General features: G+C 40.8%; 1 protein-coding gene across 1 annotated transcript; it reads right to left on the minus strand.

The window, feature by feature from the left end:
- Positions 1–1,520: 1,520 nt before the first annotated feature.
- On the minus strand, positions 1,521–15,539 carry LOC124307258 (uncharacterized). Its single transcript, XM_046768775.1, has 19 exons — positions 15,397–15,539; positions 15,143–15,234; positions 14,732–15,002; positions 13,762–14,009; positions 13,367–13,694; positions 13,049–13,276; positions 12,638–12,832; positions 11,828–11,990; positions 11,398–11,446; positions 7,358–7,480; positions 7,157–7,283; positions 5,242–5,385; positions 4,956–5,083; positions 3,694–3,837; positions 3,402–3,613; positions 3,156–3,296; positions 2,813–3,083; positions 2,401–2,728; positions 1,521–2,319 (listed from the first exon to the last, which is right to left on the minus strand). Exons 1-19 carry the CDS (start codon positions 15,455–15,457, stop codon positions 1,961–1,963), a joined length of 3,612 nt encoding a protein of 1,203 aa, XP_046624731.1. The 5' UTR covers positions 15,458–15,539; the 3' UTR covers positions 1,521–1,960.
- Positions 15,540–15,766: the final 227 nt, after the last annotated feature.

Consider the following 15,766-nt stretch of genomic DNA (forward strand, 5'->3'; position numbering starts at 1 on the left):
TCAATGTCAATCTTCTAGTTATTTTACATGTAGGAGTTAATAGTTGGAAGTCATTAATTACAAAGATTAAAGAACTATGTTTCTTCACAGTCAATATGTCATTGTGTTAAAAGGTTTTTAAAGAAGGTCTTTTTGGCAGTAAAATTAATTTGCAAGTGTCCAAGAAGTGGAGGTAGGCTCTTTATGACTATGTTCCACATGTCTAACCAAAAATTATTGTTGGTTGAACCGATTGGGTCAACAGGTGAATAACGACCGATGGGAGAAACAAATATGATCCAGAGTGAAGGTGAACCTAATATAAACAATTATACAGAAAAACAATAAATATTTTGTGAAAAAAATGATGTAGAAAGAACTGTGTTATGGGGACAAAAAAAATTTTTTTGTATCTAGTTAAGGTTAAACAATATTTGTTGTGTGTGCGGAGATTAGAGGTTTGTAAATATTACTTAAATGTTCAACATCTTGTCTAAGATTAACGGAATTGGTGTGGCCCACAATGTTGCACATTTCTAGTAATAGTCTTTTATAATAATTGTGTTCTTCACAAAGGATGTTTGTATTGTCGTAACTAAAAGTATGTTGTTTATCGATACTATGTTTTGTTAGAGCCGTGTGACGTTCTTCAATCTCATATACATTGCGTTGGTGTTCCCTGATTCTGGTGTTAAGGTGGCGGCTAGTTTGACCTATATAAACTTGGTTGCAATCATTGCAAGGTATTTTATACACAATATTGGATCGTTTGCCAATGGGGATCTTATCTTTTCCCGTATCAAAAACTAGTTGTAAATCTTTTGAATTTTTTCCAACAAACTTGACATTATGTTTGGCGAATAGGCGGTTCAGAGACTCAAAGAGACCAGATACATATGGGATGGGGATATATGTAGTAGCAGGTCTATTGTTATCGTCTGCGGGAGCAGAGTCAATATTATTGTCAGGTAAGTTGTTGATGTAGGTGCGTCTCTTATTAATATGTTGGTGTAATAGGCCATGAGGGTAATCATTCCATCTTAGTATATTGTATATGAGCGACAGGTTTTTTTCCTGGAACTCTGTACTAGGAAGTTTGATGGCTCGGTCAACTAGGATAATGATGGTGCCTATTTTTTACAGTTAAATAAATAATTCGTTCTGAGGAGGGCCCATATCCGGGTCGAAACGTTAACTAAAATTACGTTTACTTATTTCACCGATCACCAAGATTCTATAATAGATAATTCGCTGATCTTGAAAAATGATCTATGAAAAAAAAAATGTCAGATTTTTGATTAATTTTAATGTCTTTTTTCCGCCGTCCCACAGAAAATTGAGAATTTTATGCCTAATAGTAACTACTAGCTCAACAAAAGATTCTACTTTGCATAGTAGAAAATAAGTAGGTATTACGCTCTAATGATATACGAAGCGATAAGACGAAGATCAAGCACGCCCAGAGCAAACTCTTGGTGAAGATTTGGTTTATCTCCAACTGACCTACCGGTGGCGGCGTTAATTATTGATTTGTTACCAAGTACAAAAAATAAAATTTATTGTACTCAGCAATTGATTATTTTTTGTACATATCTCTGTCTGGTATTATAAATTAATTCTAGTAAGATATTATTAGTTACTTGAGGCACGTCATTGGTGTTCAGTTTTATCTTCCGGTTACTCGACTATTTTTTGTTCTCATGATCCCAAAGAGCAAGAGTCCAGTATTCAAGGTCGTACGTGTTGGTGACCCATGGTCGTTACAAATACACGTATATATAATATGCTACCTACAATACAACTGTTAATATTTATAGGTGAAGAGGAACAGCGTTCCTTCTTCGTATGCCAACCGATTAATACTGCTATAGATTTCTTCCGAGATCCGTTTTGGTTAATGTACTCATATTCATATTATATACATCAGGTTCCGAATTCACGATCTATTTCACCGCCGCATCAGACGACTGTTAAAATATCATCAAGACTTCTCAACGTCTCCGGTGCACTCTTCTTCAGCGATCCTCTTCCTCTGCCGCCATTTGGTTATCCATTTTTCGGTAATCCAAGATATGGACGTCATGAACGTGAAGACGTTTAGAAAATGGAGCATCAGGGTATAATCACCGGTCGTATCACGAACCCAGCCAACAACTGGACCCAGGATGAGGAACATGATGCCACTGAAGATGAGTTGCAGGCCAGTAGCTCCTGGCAGCCGATCTAGGGTCACATGCGTCGGAATAACCAGAGCCATGAATATGGTCTTGAATCCTTTTCCTACCCCGATCCATACAGACAGGAACATCATCATCCAGTAGCTGTGCATGTGGGCGAGAACTGAAATAAAGAGGAAAGGATGGAGGCTCGCGTCAGCTTGCAAAGATTACTATTTGCGGAATCTTGGGTCCAGGGCATTACCGGCACGACCAACTGCCATTAGGCAGACACCGAAGACGAAGAAGAACTTGTTTTGCCATCCGATGTACCCGGCCACGAACGGTATCAACAGCCTGGTCGCAACGTCAACGCCAGCCAGAATTGACATGGCCATTGCCCTTTCCGTGGGGTCAAGACCGTACTCAGCCAGGATGAAAGGTGTTAACAGGGAGAAATTGATCTCTGCAAAGTTCGCAAACGTCACGCCCATCATCAAGTTCACGTAACTCAGGTCCTTCAGTAGGTCAAGATCGAAGAAGATAACTACCATTTTGAAGAACCGCTTGTACCACGGTGCCCCGGGATCGTACTGAAAGGTGATTTTATCATGCGCCAATGGATACATCGACTCGAATCGTTGCTTAACGCTATTCATTGGTAATCAAGGTATTACTTGAACCGGTTTGTATTCGTTCTCGGTTTCAGCGACTTGATTGTCCGGCGCAGTTTCCGGGGTGTTCACCCTAGTTTCGAAGATTTGAGCCAATCTCCTCTTAACGCACTCCTCGTTGTTGCATTTTTCCTTGTTACAACCTTCGTCCAGGTGTTCACAGGACTCGCTCACCATAACCAACGGGGAATTGATCGCCGATGGTAGATTCGAGAGTTTTCGTTTCGGGAGCTTTTCAGAAAGGTTGCTTCGCGATTCGCTCTCGCTGTTTTGCCTGTCGAAAAGAAATTTTATAGTTCAATCATTTATTCAAGACGAGCAATTTTCACCGCGTGCATGTTATTACCTGCTCAGAGCTTTACAGCTTGAATGTCTGCTCAAACTCACTGACGGGTACCTGCTCAAATTTTTCTGAGAATTCTCCCTATTTGATATTTTATTCGAAGCCAGGGAGTTGTTCGAAGCCGCGATTGACTGTCGGGAATACCTGAAAAAAAGGGATATTTTTGACAAGAGGTTTCGTCATTCTTTGGCGTTATTAATTCTAGCGCAGAATTATACTGAAGACAGTCTTTGACTGTTGTTAACAGACCATCCATCGTTCGCTCTTGACATCATCGGTGTTCCGGGGTTGAAGACGTCGATTCCAGAAGCGCCGTGCTCCTCATCATCGTAGTAAAGATACTGACTGCTGAACCTTTCGCTGAACCGATTCTCCCTGGCCAATTTCGTATTTTCATTAACATTCTCCAAAGATTTACTCTGCGATTCGTTCAAAAGACTTTTCCCGCTTTCGTCAATTTCCTGTTAAAGCAAAGTACGGTCATGTCTTGTGATTCGTCCAAGCTTCGTTGACCAACGGGAGTAAATCTACAGGATCTTACCGCTCGATCGATGGCTTTCTTTTTCTTTATGTGCCATGAAACTGGCTGCAGTAGAAGGGCGCAGGGAACAGCGTTGAACGCAAATCCGCCGAAAATTAGCACAGTTCCTGCGACTCCAAAAATCGGCAACAGCGGAGTGATGATCTGTGGAAAAAACCAATGCAGGTTGATCAGCTATCGGCATCACTCGACCTTCTTTTATGGAAGTGTGCAAGGACAGGCTGATAAGTGCGTAATGATTACGGCAATTCAAAATCGCTACAGTGTGTATTCGGCACTCAGACCGCAAAATAACACACAGGTGATAATTATCAATACAACTCTGCAAGTAATTAATTAACAGTGATAAGTTACGAGCCACACGAAATCCCATTGAACAGCGGGATAAAAAAAAAAAAAAAAAAAACGAAAAGAAAGGAATAAAAACGATTCATCTCTCCAATTGAATACTTTCCTTTGAACAGGTTTGCACTTCTATTATAACCGGTTTATCGAGCCGGAAATTACTTTCCCTGAATTCTATTCACGTTCTCGATGTCTGCAGTTGTCCGGCGCTGCATGTCAATGACCGAACACAGCTCAACACAGATCGGGTATAATTAATGCCAATAATAAAAATTTACGATCTTTATTTAGGGGTCGACCAGTTTTGCGAAATCAATGTACTTCGAACCTTGTTTTTGTTCGAATCGTGACTTGAACGAGCTTTATTACACTCCAAGATAAAACCGTGTAGATATTTGCCTCATTATTATTTCCATGTAATGTCTACAACGTTTTATTACGCTTAATGAATAATAACGTTTGTCATGCAATTCATTTTTGTTTGTTTCTTCGTTGCGACAGTGATGTGCAGAATTATCTGAACGTAAATCAAATTCGAATACACGATTTTTTCCTTCGTACCAGAGATTATTTTTTTTGCTTTCAGCTCACGCAGGCGCGTCAGCTGTAGACATGTGGCGGCTTATTGATTCCAGTGAAACGACTCCGAGCAGTAGAAGTCATATCTATTATTGAGACGATGCGGTGTACGTAGTTCTGATCTGATAATTACTTGATTTAATCAATGTACAATGATTTGATGGTGATCGAATATATATGGAAACAATTGATCACAATTAAGACAACGATTAAGAACCTTGCAAGCATAAAGCGGCAAGCATTGAGTAAATATATTGCGATTATCGATATTCGAGGTTTTGAAAGATTCCAAACATCTGGCGATAAGTTGAGTATTTTTTCTACCAATCCCGGATTACCTGAGGCATGATAATTGGCCCTAGACCAGTACACGTCCAGCTCAAGCCCGTTGCAATTCTTCTTTTTTTCTTGAAGTAGGTATTCAAAGCCAACGAGTTTGCTGATGACGAAATTCCGGTACCCGCGCCTAGATGCAAAAGTCGTTAGTTAAAAATTCTAGTCAATGTAAACTGCTCGGAGAGTTGTATCCATGCTGAACATCTGAATATGTACTTCTATTTCATTCGGGTAAACTCAACTGGGAATTAATTAATTCTAATTAAAAATGTGGTTCGTATACCGCACCGAAAAGAATGGAGAAAAATATTAAAATCCCGGTGAAGGTCTTCATGGTGGACAAAGTAGTCACGCATATTGCACAGATCAGAGCTCCGGAGAGTGATACTTGTCTGTATGTGAATCTTCTGAAGAGGGGTCCATTGGCCAAACCTGTGGCATAAAATGTGCAGATCAGAAAAAAAATCGATCAATATCAACGGCAGATAAAGAAGTAGCAGCAATATTTGTGTCTTGCCGATTATCAATCGGATCAAGACTTGTTTTCAAGTGAGACACCCGCTTCGGTCGTAGTAATTACACTTGACGATCAGTATGAATTTGTTTGTTTCCAGGCTAATAAAAATTTGATTGCCCAATCGTCTTATCAGAACTGGCATTAATTCAAGGTTTTAATCTAGTACGTATACAATATTTGCCGAGATATTTGCGGCTTGCAGACTTACAAATGAAGAAAAAAAAAAGACTAGTGAGATCATCCAGATTATTCTGCAGGATCTTCTTGCTGCGCCTTACTCTGATAGCACTTAACAATTGTGATAATTATGTATTTGAGATATATTATAACAGCACGAAATTTGGCACGTTTAAATTTTAGGATCTCAGTTAAAAGTAACCTTTTTTAATGGGTGTCATAAGATTTTACTGAATTTAACTTTTTCATGCTTGAGGATAATTGTAAGCAAGTGCTTGCGGTGTTAATTATGCAAGTCTCACAGATACTTTCACTTGTGAAATTGTTCGACTTTCACGATATTCGTCGAACTTGATTTCATTTATGGGCTAGCAGTGAAATTGTGGACAGCAATTTAAACTATCATTTCTTCACATGTCCCAGCCATGCAAATTATGTAGTAAACGTAAAGCATGCTGTTTCCTTGTGTACATAGAGTAAGTAAGTACAGGTGTCTTCCACACAGAAACACTTCGGGGCTTTTTGCTAGCTTGTTGGTGTTTTTGTATTCGTCTTTCTTGTTGTTGTCTTTCTTTCGTGTGATGCCACGTGATCGCACTTGTAGTGTGTGATGCACCGGATGACCCTACTGACTTTTTTAGATTGTTTGAAGTTTTTCGTGTTTTCAGATCCGCTGCTTGCTTATCTGCCATTTAGACCATTTTGCTGAATCCACGAAATCGTCCAGGGGTTTATTGGATGCGTTCAATAATTCGTAGCGCATCAGCTGATGATTAACTCCAGAAATTAATTGGTCTATGATGTGGTTCTTTATCTCAGCTGCTGGGAATTTACATTTTTCTGCGAGGCTTCTGAGTATCTGGACGTATTCTTGGCTCGATTCGTTCGATTTCTGCTTACTAGTCTTCGATCCCATCTTCGTCGTTATGACTATGAGGGAAGACGGTTAGAAGTTGGTGGTATTAAACCGGACAGTCGATTGAAGCAAGGCTCGTTTATTCACGATGAGTTGACCCACGGGCAGTCTACAGTACACTGCTCTCTTACGTTCTAGGTGGGTGGTTTCCTGGTGGGGGAAAACACCTATTTTTATTTACTCTATGTGTATGAGGATACAGCAAAGCGTTTCAAATGTCATCAAAGCAGTAAATTTTGCCAAGGTTTCAAACGTTCCACGTACACTAAAGTGAATAAATTTTCCATTCATTTTGTGCGTTCTCTCCAGCAACGGAAGACGGCTGTAGAGCGTCAGTAATCGATACTCTGTGACGCCGACGTAGACGCAATTCCTCGATCCTCTATAATTATCGTCGTCAGGTTTATTTCAGGCATCGTTTTTCGAACGTGCGGCGTTGGTTTAAGCACGGACATGTGAATGTGTCTCATTGACGTACTTACTCCAGAGGATTTTAGCGACATGCACGGTACAAAATTATGCAACACGTTTTGAAAATAGTCAAACACAGATTTGGTCGTGTAGAAATTTTCGATTGGAATCCGGACACTCACCTATGCACGCGGTCACCGCACTGTTCGTATTGATAATGGTGGTCGTCTGCGCGGAGGTGATTCCCAGATCTTCAAACTTGTCTCGGAATATGATACCGAAGGACTGGAGGACCGGGAATATGCAGAACTGTAATGGGAATAGGGTCATGACTTGCTTTTCAGAAGACGTAATTGACTATCGAAGGAAGAATGTCAACTCACATTGGCGAAGCCTGCTCCAAGGACCACAATCCAACCCCAACCCCCATCCGGAGCGATAAACGGCTCTTGCTGCTTCTTATCATCGTGATCGTGCTTCTCTTGTTGTTTCATTTCTTCCTTATTCTAGCCAATCACTTCACCGTAACTTTATTTGCTAATTTCGACAGTCAGACAACGTCACTTGAGACATTGACCACATCGGAACAGTATTTCAAGTTCAACGACTACTACAGTGAATTTACTGTAACCGCAACTGGCACATTTTTCCCACACTTAGCGAGGTATTTGATTCTTGACTTGTTTTCACCTCTCACATTGATTGAATTCTGGGATTATTCGATCTACGATAGAAAATAAAAGATCAGAGATATTTAAATGAAGAGAATCGAAATCGTTTACAACCTGATCTGCACCCACACTCACTGATCAGGCCCATTCACGCCCCTCAATATTCAAGTAACTGTATTCTGTGTAAGTAAAAAAAACCAATTATACGCAAATACTATAATATAACAGTAAACCGCTATTCGGCTGATCAGGTGACCGATTAGTTTGGGTTAAACTGGTTCGTTTTTCGACTGCAGGAGATTTCGTGGAACCTGCAGATTTTCGTAGATGGTACGATCTTGTGTCCGTAGTTGGTGAACCTTACTCTACCACGACAAGAAAGAAATGAGATCGTCGTATCGGTGCCAACGTTTCATTATTATACGCAGGGCACAGGCCTTGAGTAGTGTTCACGCAATCACTGCAGTCGATCTTTCTCAGTTTCCAGCTGACTCGTATTATTGTTACTGTTTGAATCACGCACGCATGGCTGCGCGCACCATCCTCTCTCTTACAACAACTTGTACGCAACCGCGTGCTCTTGCCTTAAACCGCCTTCTAACCGCAGTCCCATTCATTTCAAAACTGTCACTTTGGACCCACGATATGAGAACGCACATAAGATCAAATCACGATTACTTTGTCTCGTGGTCTCTTCATATCTACACGCTGCATCGCGGATATTTGTGAAATCCTTTTAACAAGCAAAATACTCGGTACATATCTTATCTGTAACTTTACCGTCTGCATCGGAGTAATACAAACTGATTTAAACTATACACCTGTATCGGGTGAGCATCTGAGAAAATCAGCTGTAAATGCATAACATTACGTTTTACACGTATCGTACGTTTTGAATTCGATTTAATTCGAGTGACGACGTCAGTCGTTCAGCGCCAAGTGCCCAAGTGCGTACCACACGCGTTTGAACTTGAGGGTCATCAGAGAACGAGACGAGCTTTGATAAATGTCGGGAACCTCGGCCGTTCAAACGAAACACATTCGCATCTCCGAGTGTGGAGAAAACCAAACCACTTGTAATTAACGGAATGCCTTGAGAGCTTGTTCACTCACGATTCGCACGACTTTCTTCAAGTATCGGTTCCTACATGGGAACGAAAGAATTTCTCGGATATTTTCCTGCACAACTTGACGACTCAATATATACCACGAAACCGACGGATAAATATCCGCCCCTAGGTTAAAGTCGCTCATCACGATTTATTAATTCCAGAATTAGCTATTCTGGTCTAGCTATCGCATGTTTGTGGCGATACGCGGTAATGTCGTAATTTCTTATATTTTCCCTCTTCTCGTGCGATCTTTACCTCCAGTAGTTCGTAAGCCTACAGCATTTCATCGATAATAGCGTGCAAAAAAGGCCGCGGTGATTATCGTACAGATATGGATAGTCAATCATCTCACAGGCCCTAAAAATATTCAATAGATGTCTAATTTATTGCTTCTAGCTTGGTATTATCAACTTTGGACGTAAAATTAACGACTGCCCGGTTCAATGGTACATTATACAACGAGTGCAGAAATCACCTGTTTCGCGCACGAGTTCCATATACTATTTTTCGTAACAAGTGTGCGAAATTCCAGACAATGACGAATAACGACAACAACGGTGACAACAACAATAACAGAAGAATTTAATAAGCCATGTAACGCTATAAACCGGCAGAAAGCTGTAAAGAAAACATACACGAGTAGACACAGATGACCCATCCGATAATCCTATATCTCTGTATTTCGTACAAATGAATGTAAATAAAAAATCATCTTTCCCGTCTTTTCATTTATACAATTAATCAAATACGGGTATTCCTGCAAGATCCGTTCTAAAGATTTATCTTTATCGCTTGCACGGAGTGAATAGCTCGCTTATAGGTATAATAAAACTCATGTACACGATTATAGGTATGCTTGTTTACACGGTCTGGGAACAGTTGTTTATCCTTATCTCGCAAACAAGAAGAATAAAAAATCAAGTGCAAGCAAATTTTTATTCTACTTATCAGTCGCTAGTTATATATTTAGTTTCGAATTTCATAGTGCTACAGTATTCGTAGTCATTATTATGTAATGTTTAGGTGATTTTGATCCCAATATAATATACACGAACATAATTCGTAGCTTAAATTTTAACCAAACTGTACCCTGAACTGATTTTATTTCAACAAATTAAACTACTTAATTTCAAATACGGTTCTCCTATTCCTTAAGATCATTGGACAGTCTCAAGGACGTATGGAACTTCGCGTCATTGTGATTATGGCCTTGGTTGTACAACGTACCACGTGAAAATAATATAATTGAAAAACGTATTCAATCGTCATAATTATCAACACAGTACTTCTATATGGACAGCAGAATATCTTAATTATAGTTTCACCTAACCGGGTAGATGGAACGGTTCTAGAATTCTCTAAACTGTGTCAGGGAAAATTTGAATGTATTTCAATAGAAGAATTTGAAATACGCATGCACGGTCACGAGGGCGCGAATGGAGCACAACAGCTGATTGAACCCTAATTCAATGGATGACATAATTAGAATCTGCTAAAAACTCGTAGTACAACAAATTTCACCTTACTTATAAACTACACACACTTCAGTAACCACACAAACAGGCAACACCGATCACGTGCGTCACGGAGCTTCCGATAATAACGTCCGAGCAATAGGTTACAAGGGAGGGAGGGTAAGAAAAATTTGTTAAAAAAATACAGCAACCGTCGATGATTTTTTTATAAAATATAAAGACTAGCTAAAGGAGAGGGAAATTTGTTTTGAAAAGTAAGTTTTCGTCAAGCATCGTAACGGGAATAACGGGAAGCCATGAACACGCGGTGGCGGATAACCGAGAACTGGTCACGCGGCGGAGAAACGACTCCATGAAACGCGAGGTGGATACGAGATTCTCGAAGCATACACCAGAAGCGCTGCACGTGCGCAGAAGCTGCGTAGGCATCAGACTTGCGTAAACGACGATGAATAAAGTCGACAAATTTTCCTAAGGTCGAAACTACGAGAAGTTCGGACGATCACGACCGTCAAACGGAAAGGGAATCACCTTCGGCCAAATTCCGGGATACGTGCCAATTCGTCTTTCCGACCTTGCCTTTTATACTTCGTCGTATTTCTTATCCGCTGTTTTCCTCAGCCTCGTGGCAGGCGAATGATACTCATTTCGTTTCGCCGCGAGAGGATTGCAGATGACGATTCTAATTCAATGACCCCAACCTAATGTAATAATAAATCTGTGATGATATTTAAATCGTATTCGTAGTACGCATTACCACGTGCAAAGTATATCAAATTAAACGAGGACGTACTCGGACTGTTGCGGATCATTAAGTATTGCCACATGTAAAAACGACTAGTTAATTTATTGAACGAAAGTGCGCGGATCACGCGCTTCGGGTTTACAAATTAAACGTTATGGTCCAATATTACTTTGAACTCGACATCGATATTGGAACGTGGTTATGTACAATACATACATGCGTATGTGCATGTTACAGATTAAACTTACCCAGATCTGTAGAGGCATGGATTATTTATTAATTGCTTTGATTTCAATAATTGATATAAAGCTTCCGAATTTTCATAATAAATTCTCCATCATTTTTGCTCGACGTTCCAAACAGCTGATGAATTTTAGCCACTCGACTTGCTACTTACGATTAGAGTCAAGTTTGCCTCACCCCGGTTTGTTCTGCATTCGATTTTGAAGATGTACTGGTCAAAACCGTGCTGGATTAATGAAGATTATACAAATTGTTCTCACTTTCGTTTTAAACACCTGTGTAAAATTTGAAAATCAACTGTCTGAACCATATCGGATTTATATTATTTTTAATTTTTCGTGATTCAACATAGAGCCTGACAGTTTTCCATGAGAATTAATGTAAAATCACAAAAATGAAAGTGAGAACAATTTGCATAATTTTCATTGACCTGTCACGACTTCGTCCTACACTCCTGTACATCCTTCAGTCGTTACGCGCAAGTGACCGTACGCTGATTGAGATATGCTTTTGTCGTTGCAATTCATTATTTCCAATTCAATTGTACAATTCTATGAGAGTCCTTGTGCATGCATGCAAAACAGCTGTACGCTACGAGCAAGATGACTAATTTTCTTCACAGTTTTTCCCATCTTGGCTCGGTTCTTTTGAAGTTTTCCTGCTCGAATTGTATACGCGTTCGCCGATCCATAGAAGGATGCAGGAGAGGCTCAGGGCTGACGTGAAATGAAGAGACGTCACATAGCTGTGGGTCTTGTCATGAACCAAGCCTACGAAATTCACGATTATCCAATCATTTTTGCCCATCGTTAAAATTTACTTTAGGCATATTTCTGGCATTAAGATAGCCGGAGCTTAAGAGTAGAATGGCGAGGCGATACAGGAGTCACAATACCAAATTTTCGCAGATAGAAATGGATTCATAGAATTAATACACATAGGTAAAGGGTGGTGGTCAAAATCCCGAAAGACCAAAAGGGCGCGAATCTGACATTTGAAAAGGCAACTATCTGACTTTTCGGTATTTTCACGATTCAACATTTTATCCTTCGATTCCTGGCCATTCTTAAAAAAAAAATGACGACATAAATTCATGTATACATCTTTTCATATTGACGATCTTTCTACGTTATTAACTGTCGGTAGTTTGACTTTCGGTATTTCGTCTCGTCGAATTTTTTATCTTTCGCATTTTTGTACCCCACCCGTCTTATTTGTTCCAAAGATTCTATATTTTGGATTTCATATTTTACCTTCCAACGTTTTAAATTTTTTATACCACAACTTCCCACGTTTCAAAACTCCACAAAACAGGTTTTCGCATCTTCGAAAATTCGGTATTCTGAGACTTTTACTTGTAGCCACTTTACTTTTTGACCCTCATCCGGATATTATCGACCATGGATAACAATCTCACCTATCAATGGACCCAGGGTTATCGAGAGGACACCATTGCAAATCATCAGGAGACCGGAAGCGGCTGGTAACTTTGCCAGGGGAACATTGTCTGGAACAACCAGGGCTTGGAATACGGCTTTGGTACCTTTGGCGATGCCAATGAGCAGAGAGGCCGCAATTATTACCATGTACGAGCTGCTCCACGATGCGAGAACTGGGGGATATTTTTTTAACTGGTTTAGAGCGTGTTCAATCACGTTCCAATACAAGTATTCCTTTTCTGACGTTATTATTTCTAATCATCCTTATCGTTTGCTCACATGAAAGTATCATTCCTATTCCAAGAAGGAACAGAACACAAGTTGCTAATCATTGAAAAGAGGCATAACATGGATCTCGAAATAACGACGTGCATTGTTTCAACTCTCACCCGATCGTCCTAGGATGGAGCCCAAGAGGGAAACGGCGTAGAGGTTCATAGAAGACCAGCCGAACTTCTGCGTGATCAGGGGAACGCAGAGCCTTCCGCTTATATCCGCCGAGGCCTGGACAGACATTACCGTCGCGACTTCGGAGGGTGTGAGGTTCGCCAGTTCTGAGAGTATCAAGGGTATCATCGAGTTGAAATTGTACTCGGATACGAGTGTTATCCCCATTCCTGAAACAAGTGGAAACAGACAGATGAAGAGGATTGACGATCGGTAAGCCAGATGGAAGATCAATGCGTCAATAAAGAGTAATTAATCACCCAGGACGATGACCACGAAGTGGTTGTTACGGAGAAGATCGAGGTCGAGGCTGGCTGAAATTTTCGACAGTATGCTCTCGCTTTTCGTTTTCGATTCTTCCAGCGCGGAAAAGGGCAGTAAGTTATCCTCGACTACGATGGTATCGCATTTTTTATCCTTGCTTTCATCCCCGCGAATGTTGACGATTAGCTTGACTTCCTCCAGAGCAGCGGGGGCGGAACTTTTGCTGGAATCATCGGCCGTCTCGATTTTGTTTTTGGTTTCAATGTCGCGACTCCGGGCTTCCGGGTCTCCAGAAGCCACTGGGACTTGTTCCACGTCCGAAATCTCTGGGAATTGAAAAATGACACATTCTGTACTCCTAGTATTTCACAGCTCCCTAGCGCAGTGTTACCTTGCCGTTTGTATCCAGAGGACGCAGTAAACTCGCCCCGATAAAAGAGTGCAGCGCAATTGCCGCCAGAATCAGTATCGTTCCCGTCGTTCCGTAGTTATTCAGAAGCCTGACTATCAGCTGGGGCATCACTATTGGACCCAAGCCAGAGAGTGTAATCGTCAGGCCCATTGCGACGCTCCGTTTCTTACAGAAGTATGTGTTCAGAGCCAAGCTGATTGCGGAGTACATCATGCTTTGTCCGATGGCTGCAGGAAAAGCAAAGTGTGTGATTAATACAACTCAGTGGTCGAAGCGATAATATGAATACTTTACTATCGCCCCTTCGTATCAGAGGCTGACGAAAAATTCTCTTCGGGACGTTATTATGTCATTGAAACATTAAGGTATGAAACGCCGGATGTCGTATGGAAAAAGGAACAACTTCCCCTGCTCTCTTGTTTTCACGACCCGGTAGTAATTAATACATATTGTTTGACTTGGAGATTGTCCTAAAATGCTCGGGTGAAGTAGGCGCAAAGTCATGAAAACCGTGTTCTACACTTAATTATGTCTTTTTTCATCCATCTCCGCAATAATAACAGGAATAGGAGACAGTTTGACATGAACATTCGGCAAGAACATTGAATCGTTTTGCTTCAATTTCGATAGCACGATTCAATTACGAAGTGACTTTTAGTGAGGAGATTAGATAAGCAGTCATCTACAGATTTACTTCTTATCAATTACGGCAGCGCGCAACAAAAGTTTGTAGTTACTTTGTTAAATACAATACTTTTTTCTTAATAGTCAACGACCTCCGAATTTTGTATACCTTTTGAATGCTGTTTTCGTACTTTGAATTTTATGGTGTTTAAACGACGTGTCGAAAGCAAACTTTGACGAAACTCAGCGACGTTATCACGAGACAACCGTTCGACTCGACTTCACGAAAATCCAAGGTGTGGCTATCGCATCGTTAATATCATACCTATGAAAATACAGTAGGCGGCGACTATGGTCCCCAAAGACTCGGCAAAGGCGGTAAGACAGATTCCGAAGAAGATGACAGTTGTTCCCAAGTGGGCAACGGTTCGGAACGAGAATTTCTTCATTAGAGGTCCGTTTATCAGCCCAAGACTGCCCATAATCGCCGCGGTGAGAGAGAAAATGAATGACATCTCCGTTGCCGTCATTCCTAGCTCTGTAAACCGGCTCTTGAACACGAGACCGAAGCTTTGCTGAAGCGGTAAGAGCGCCAGCTGGAACATGTTACAAATTATTACGAAGACTAAGAATAAGAAATTATCAATCTTTCATCTCTAAACTGTAGAGTTTACGATTATTACTACAGTTCTTCTAGTTTATTAGTCAGAAAAGAACGAATTTCACGTCAGCTTACGTTACTGATGGTGACGGCGGCCACGACGACCCATCCCCAGCCTCCGTCAGGGGCACTGGACATCTTCGGGATCAAAATTTGTTTACGGATTTCTGAAAGAAGAAAAACAATGATAACAGTGAATTGTCGGAACCCGATATATCGGTACGAGTGTTCGATTTGGCCAGATTACGTTAAGTCGTGTCACCGGTTACAGCTAAACGTAACTCGTGATTTACCACCAGCTTTGATAAAGTAAGCCGTGAAAATGTCACCTCTCAAAATCCTGCACTTTATGACGCTTGAGATAATAGGAGAGGATTTCGTAAAGATCATCAGCGTCCCCCGTGACTGAGTCTCGCTTTTCAAGCAGTCGTAAGGGCCTGGCCTCTTGGAGTGAAAACTCACAATTGCAATTTAGTCATGTTATCTCGTGATGTGCCGACACGAAATGTCGCCTCTTTGCGCATCACTTATAGCGCAGATATAACAGTAGATATAGATAATAGCTGTTAGACCCAGTTGATAAGATAATTGAAAAAGTAGGATAGATACACACGAAGACCGACTTCGTTAGACGGAGAGAAAGAGGCAATTATCAGCCGCTGTAATTGCCTCCGATTTTCTTCGTTTAATCTCACGGTA

Source organism: Neodiprion virginianus, chromosome 6 (assembly GCF_021901495.1).
Source record: "Neodiprion virginianus isolate iyNeoVirg1 chromosome 6, iyNeoVirg1.1, whole genome shotgun sequence".
NCBI classification, from domain to species: Eukaryota; Metazoa; Arthropoda; class Insecta; order Hymenoptera; family Diprionidae; genus Neodiprion; species Neodiprion virginianus.

What these genes read in the sequence shown, in the direction of transcription:
- LOC124307258 (XM_046768775.1), bottom strand. Translation starts at nt 15,457, where the DNA reads ATGATCTTTACGAAATCCTCTCCTATTATCTCAAGCGTCATAAAGTGC. An exon ending in TTGGAGCAGGCTTCGCCAAT is followed by an intron (nt 7,284 to 7,357) that starts GTGAGTTGACAT and finishes TTCCCATTACAG; the next exon opens with TTCTGCATATTCCCGGTCCT. An exon ending in ACGAATACAAACCGGTTCAA is followed by an intron (nt 2,729 to 2,812) that starts GTAATACCTTGA and finishes ATCACCTTTCAG; the next exon opens with TACGATCCCGGGGCACCGTG.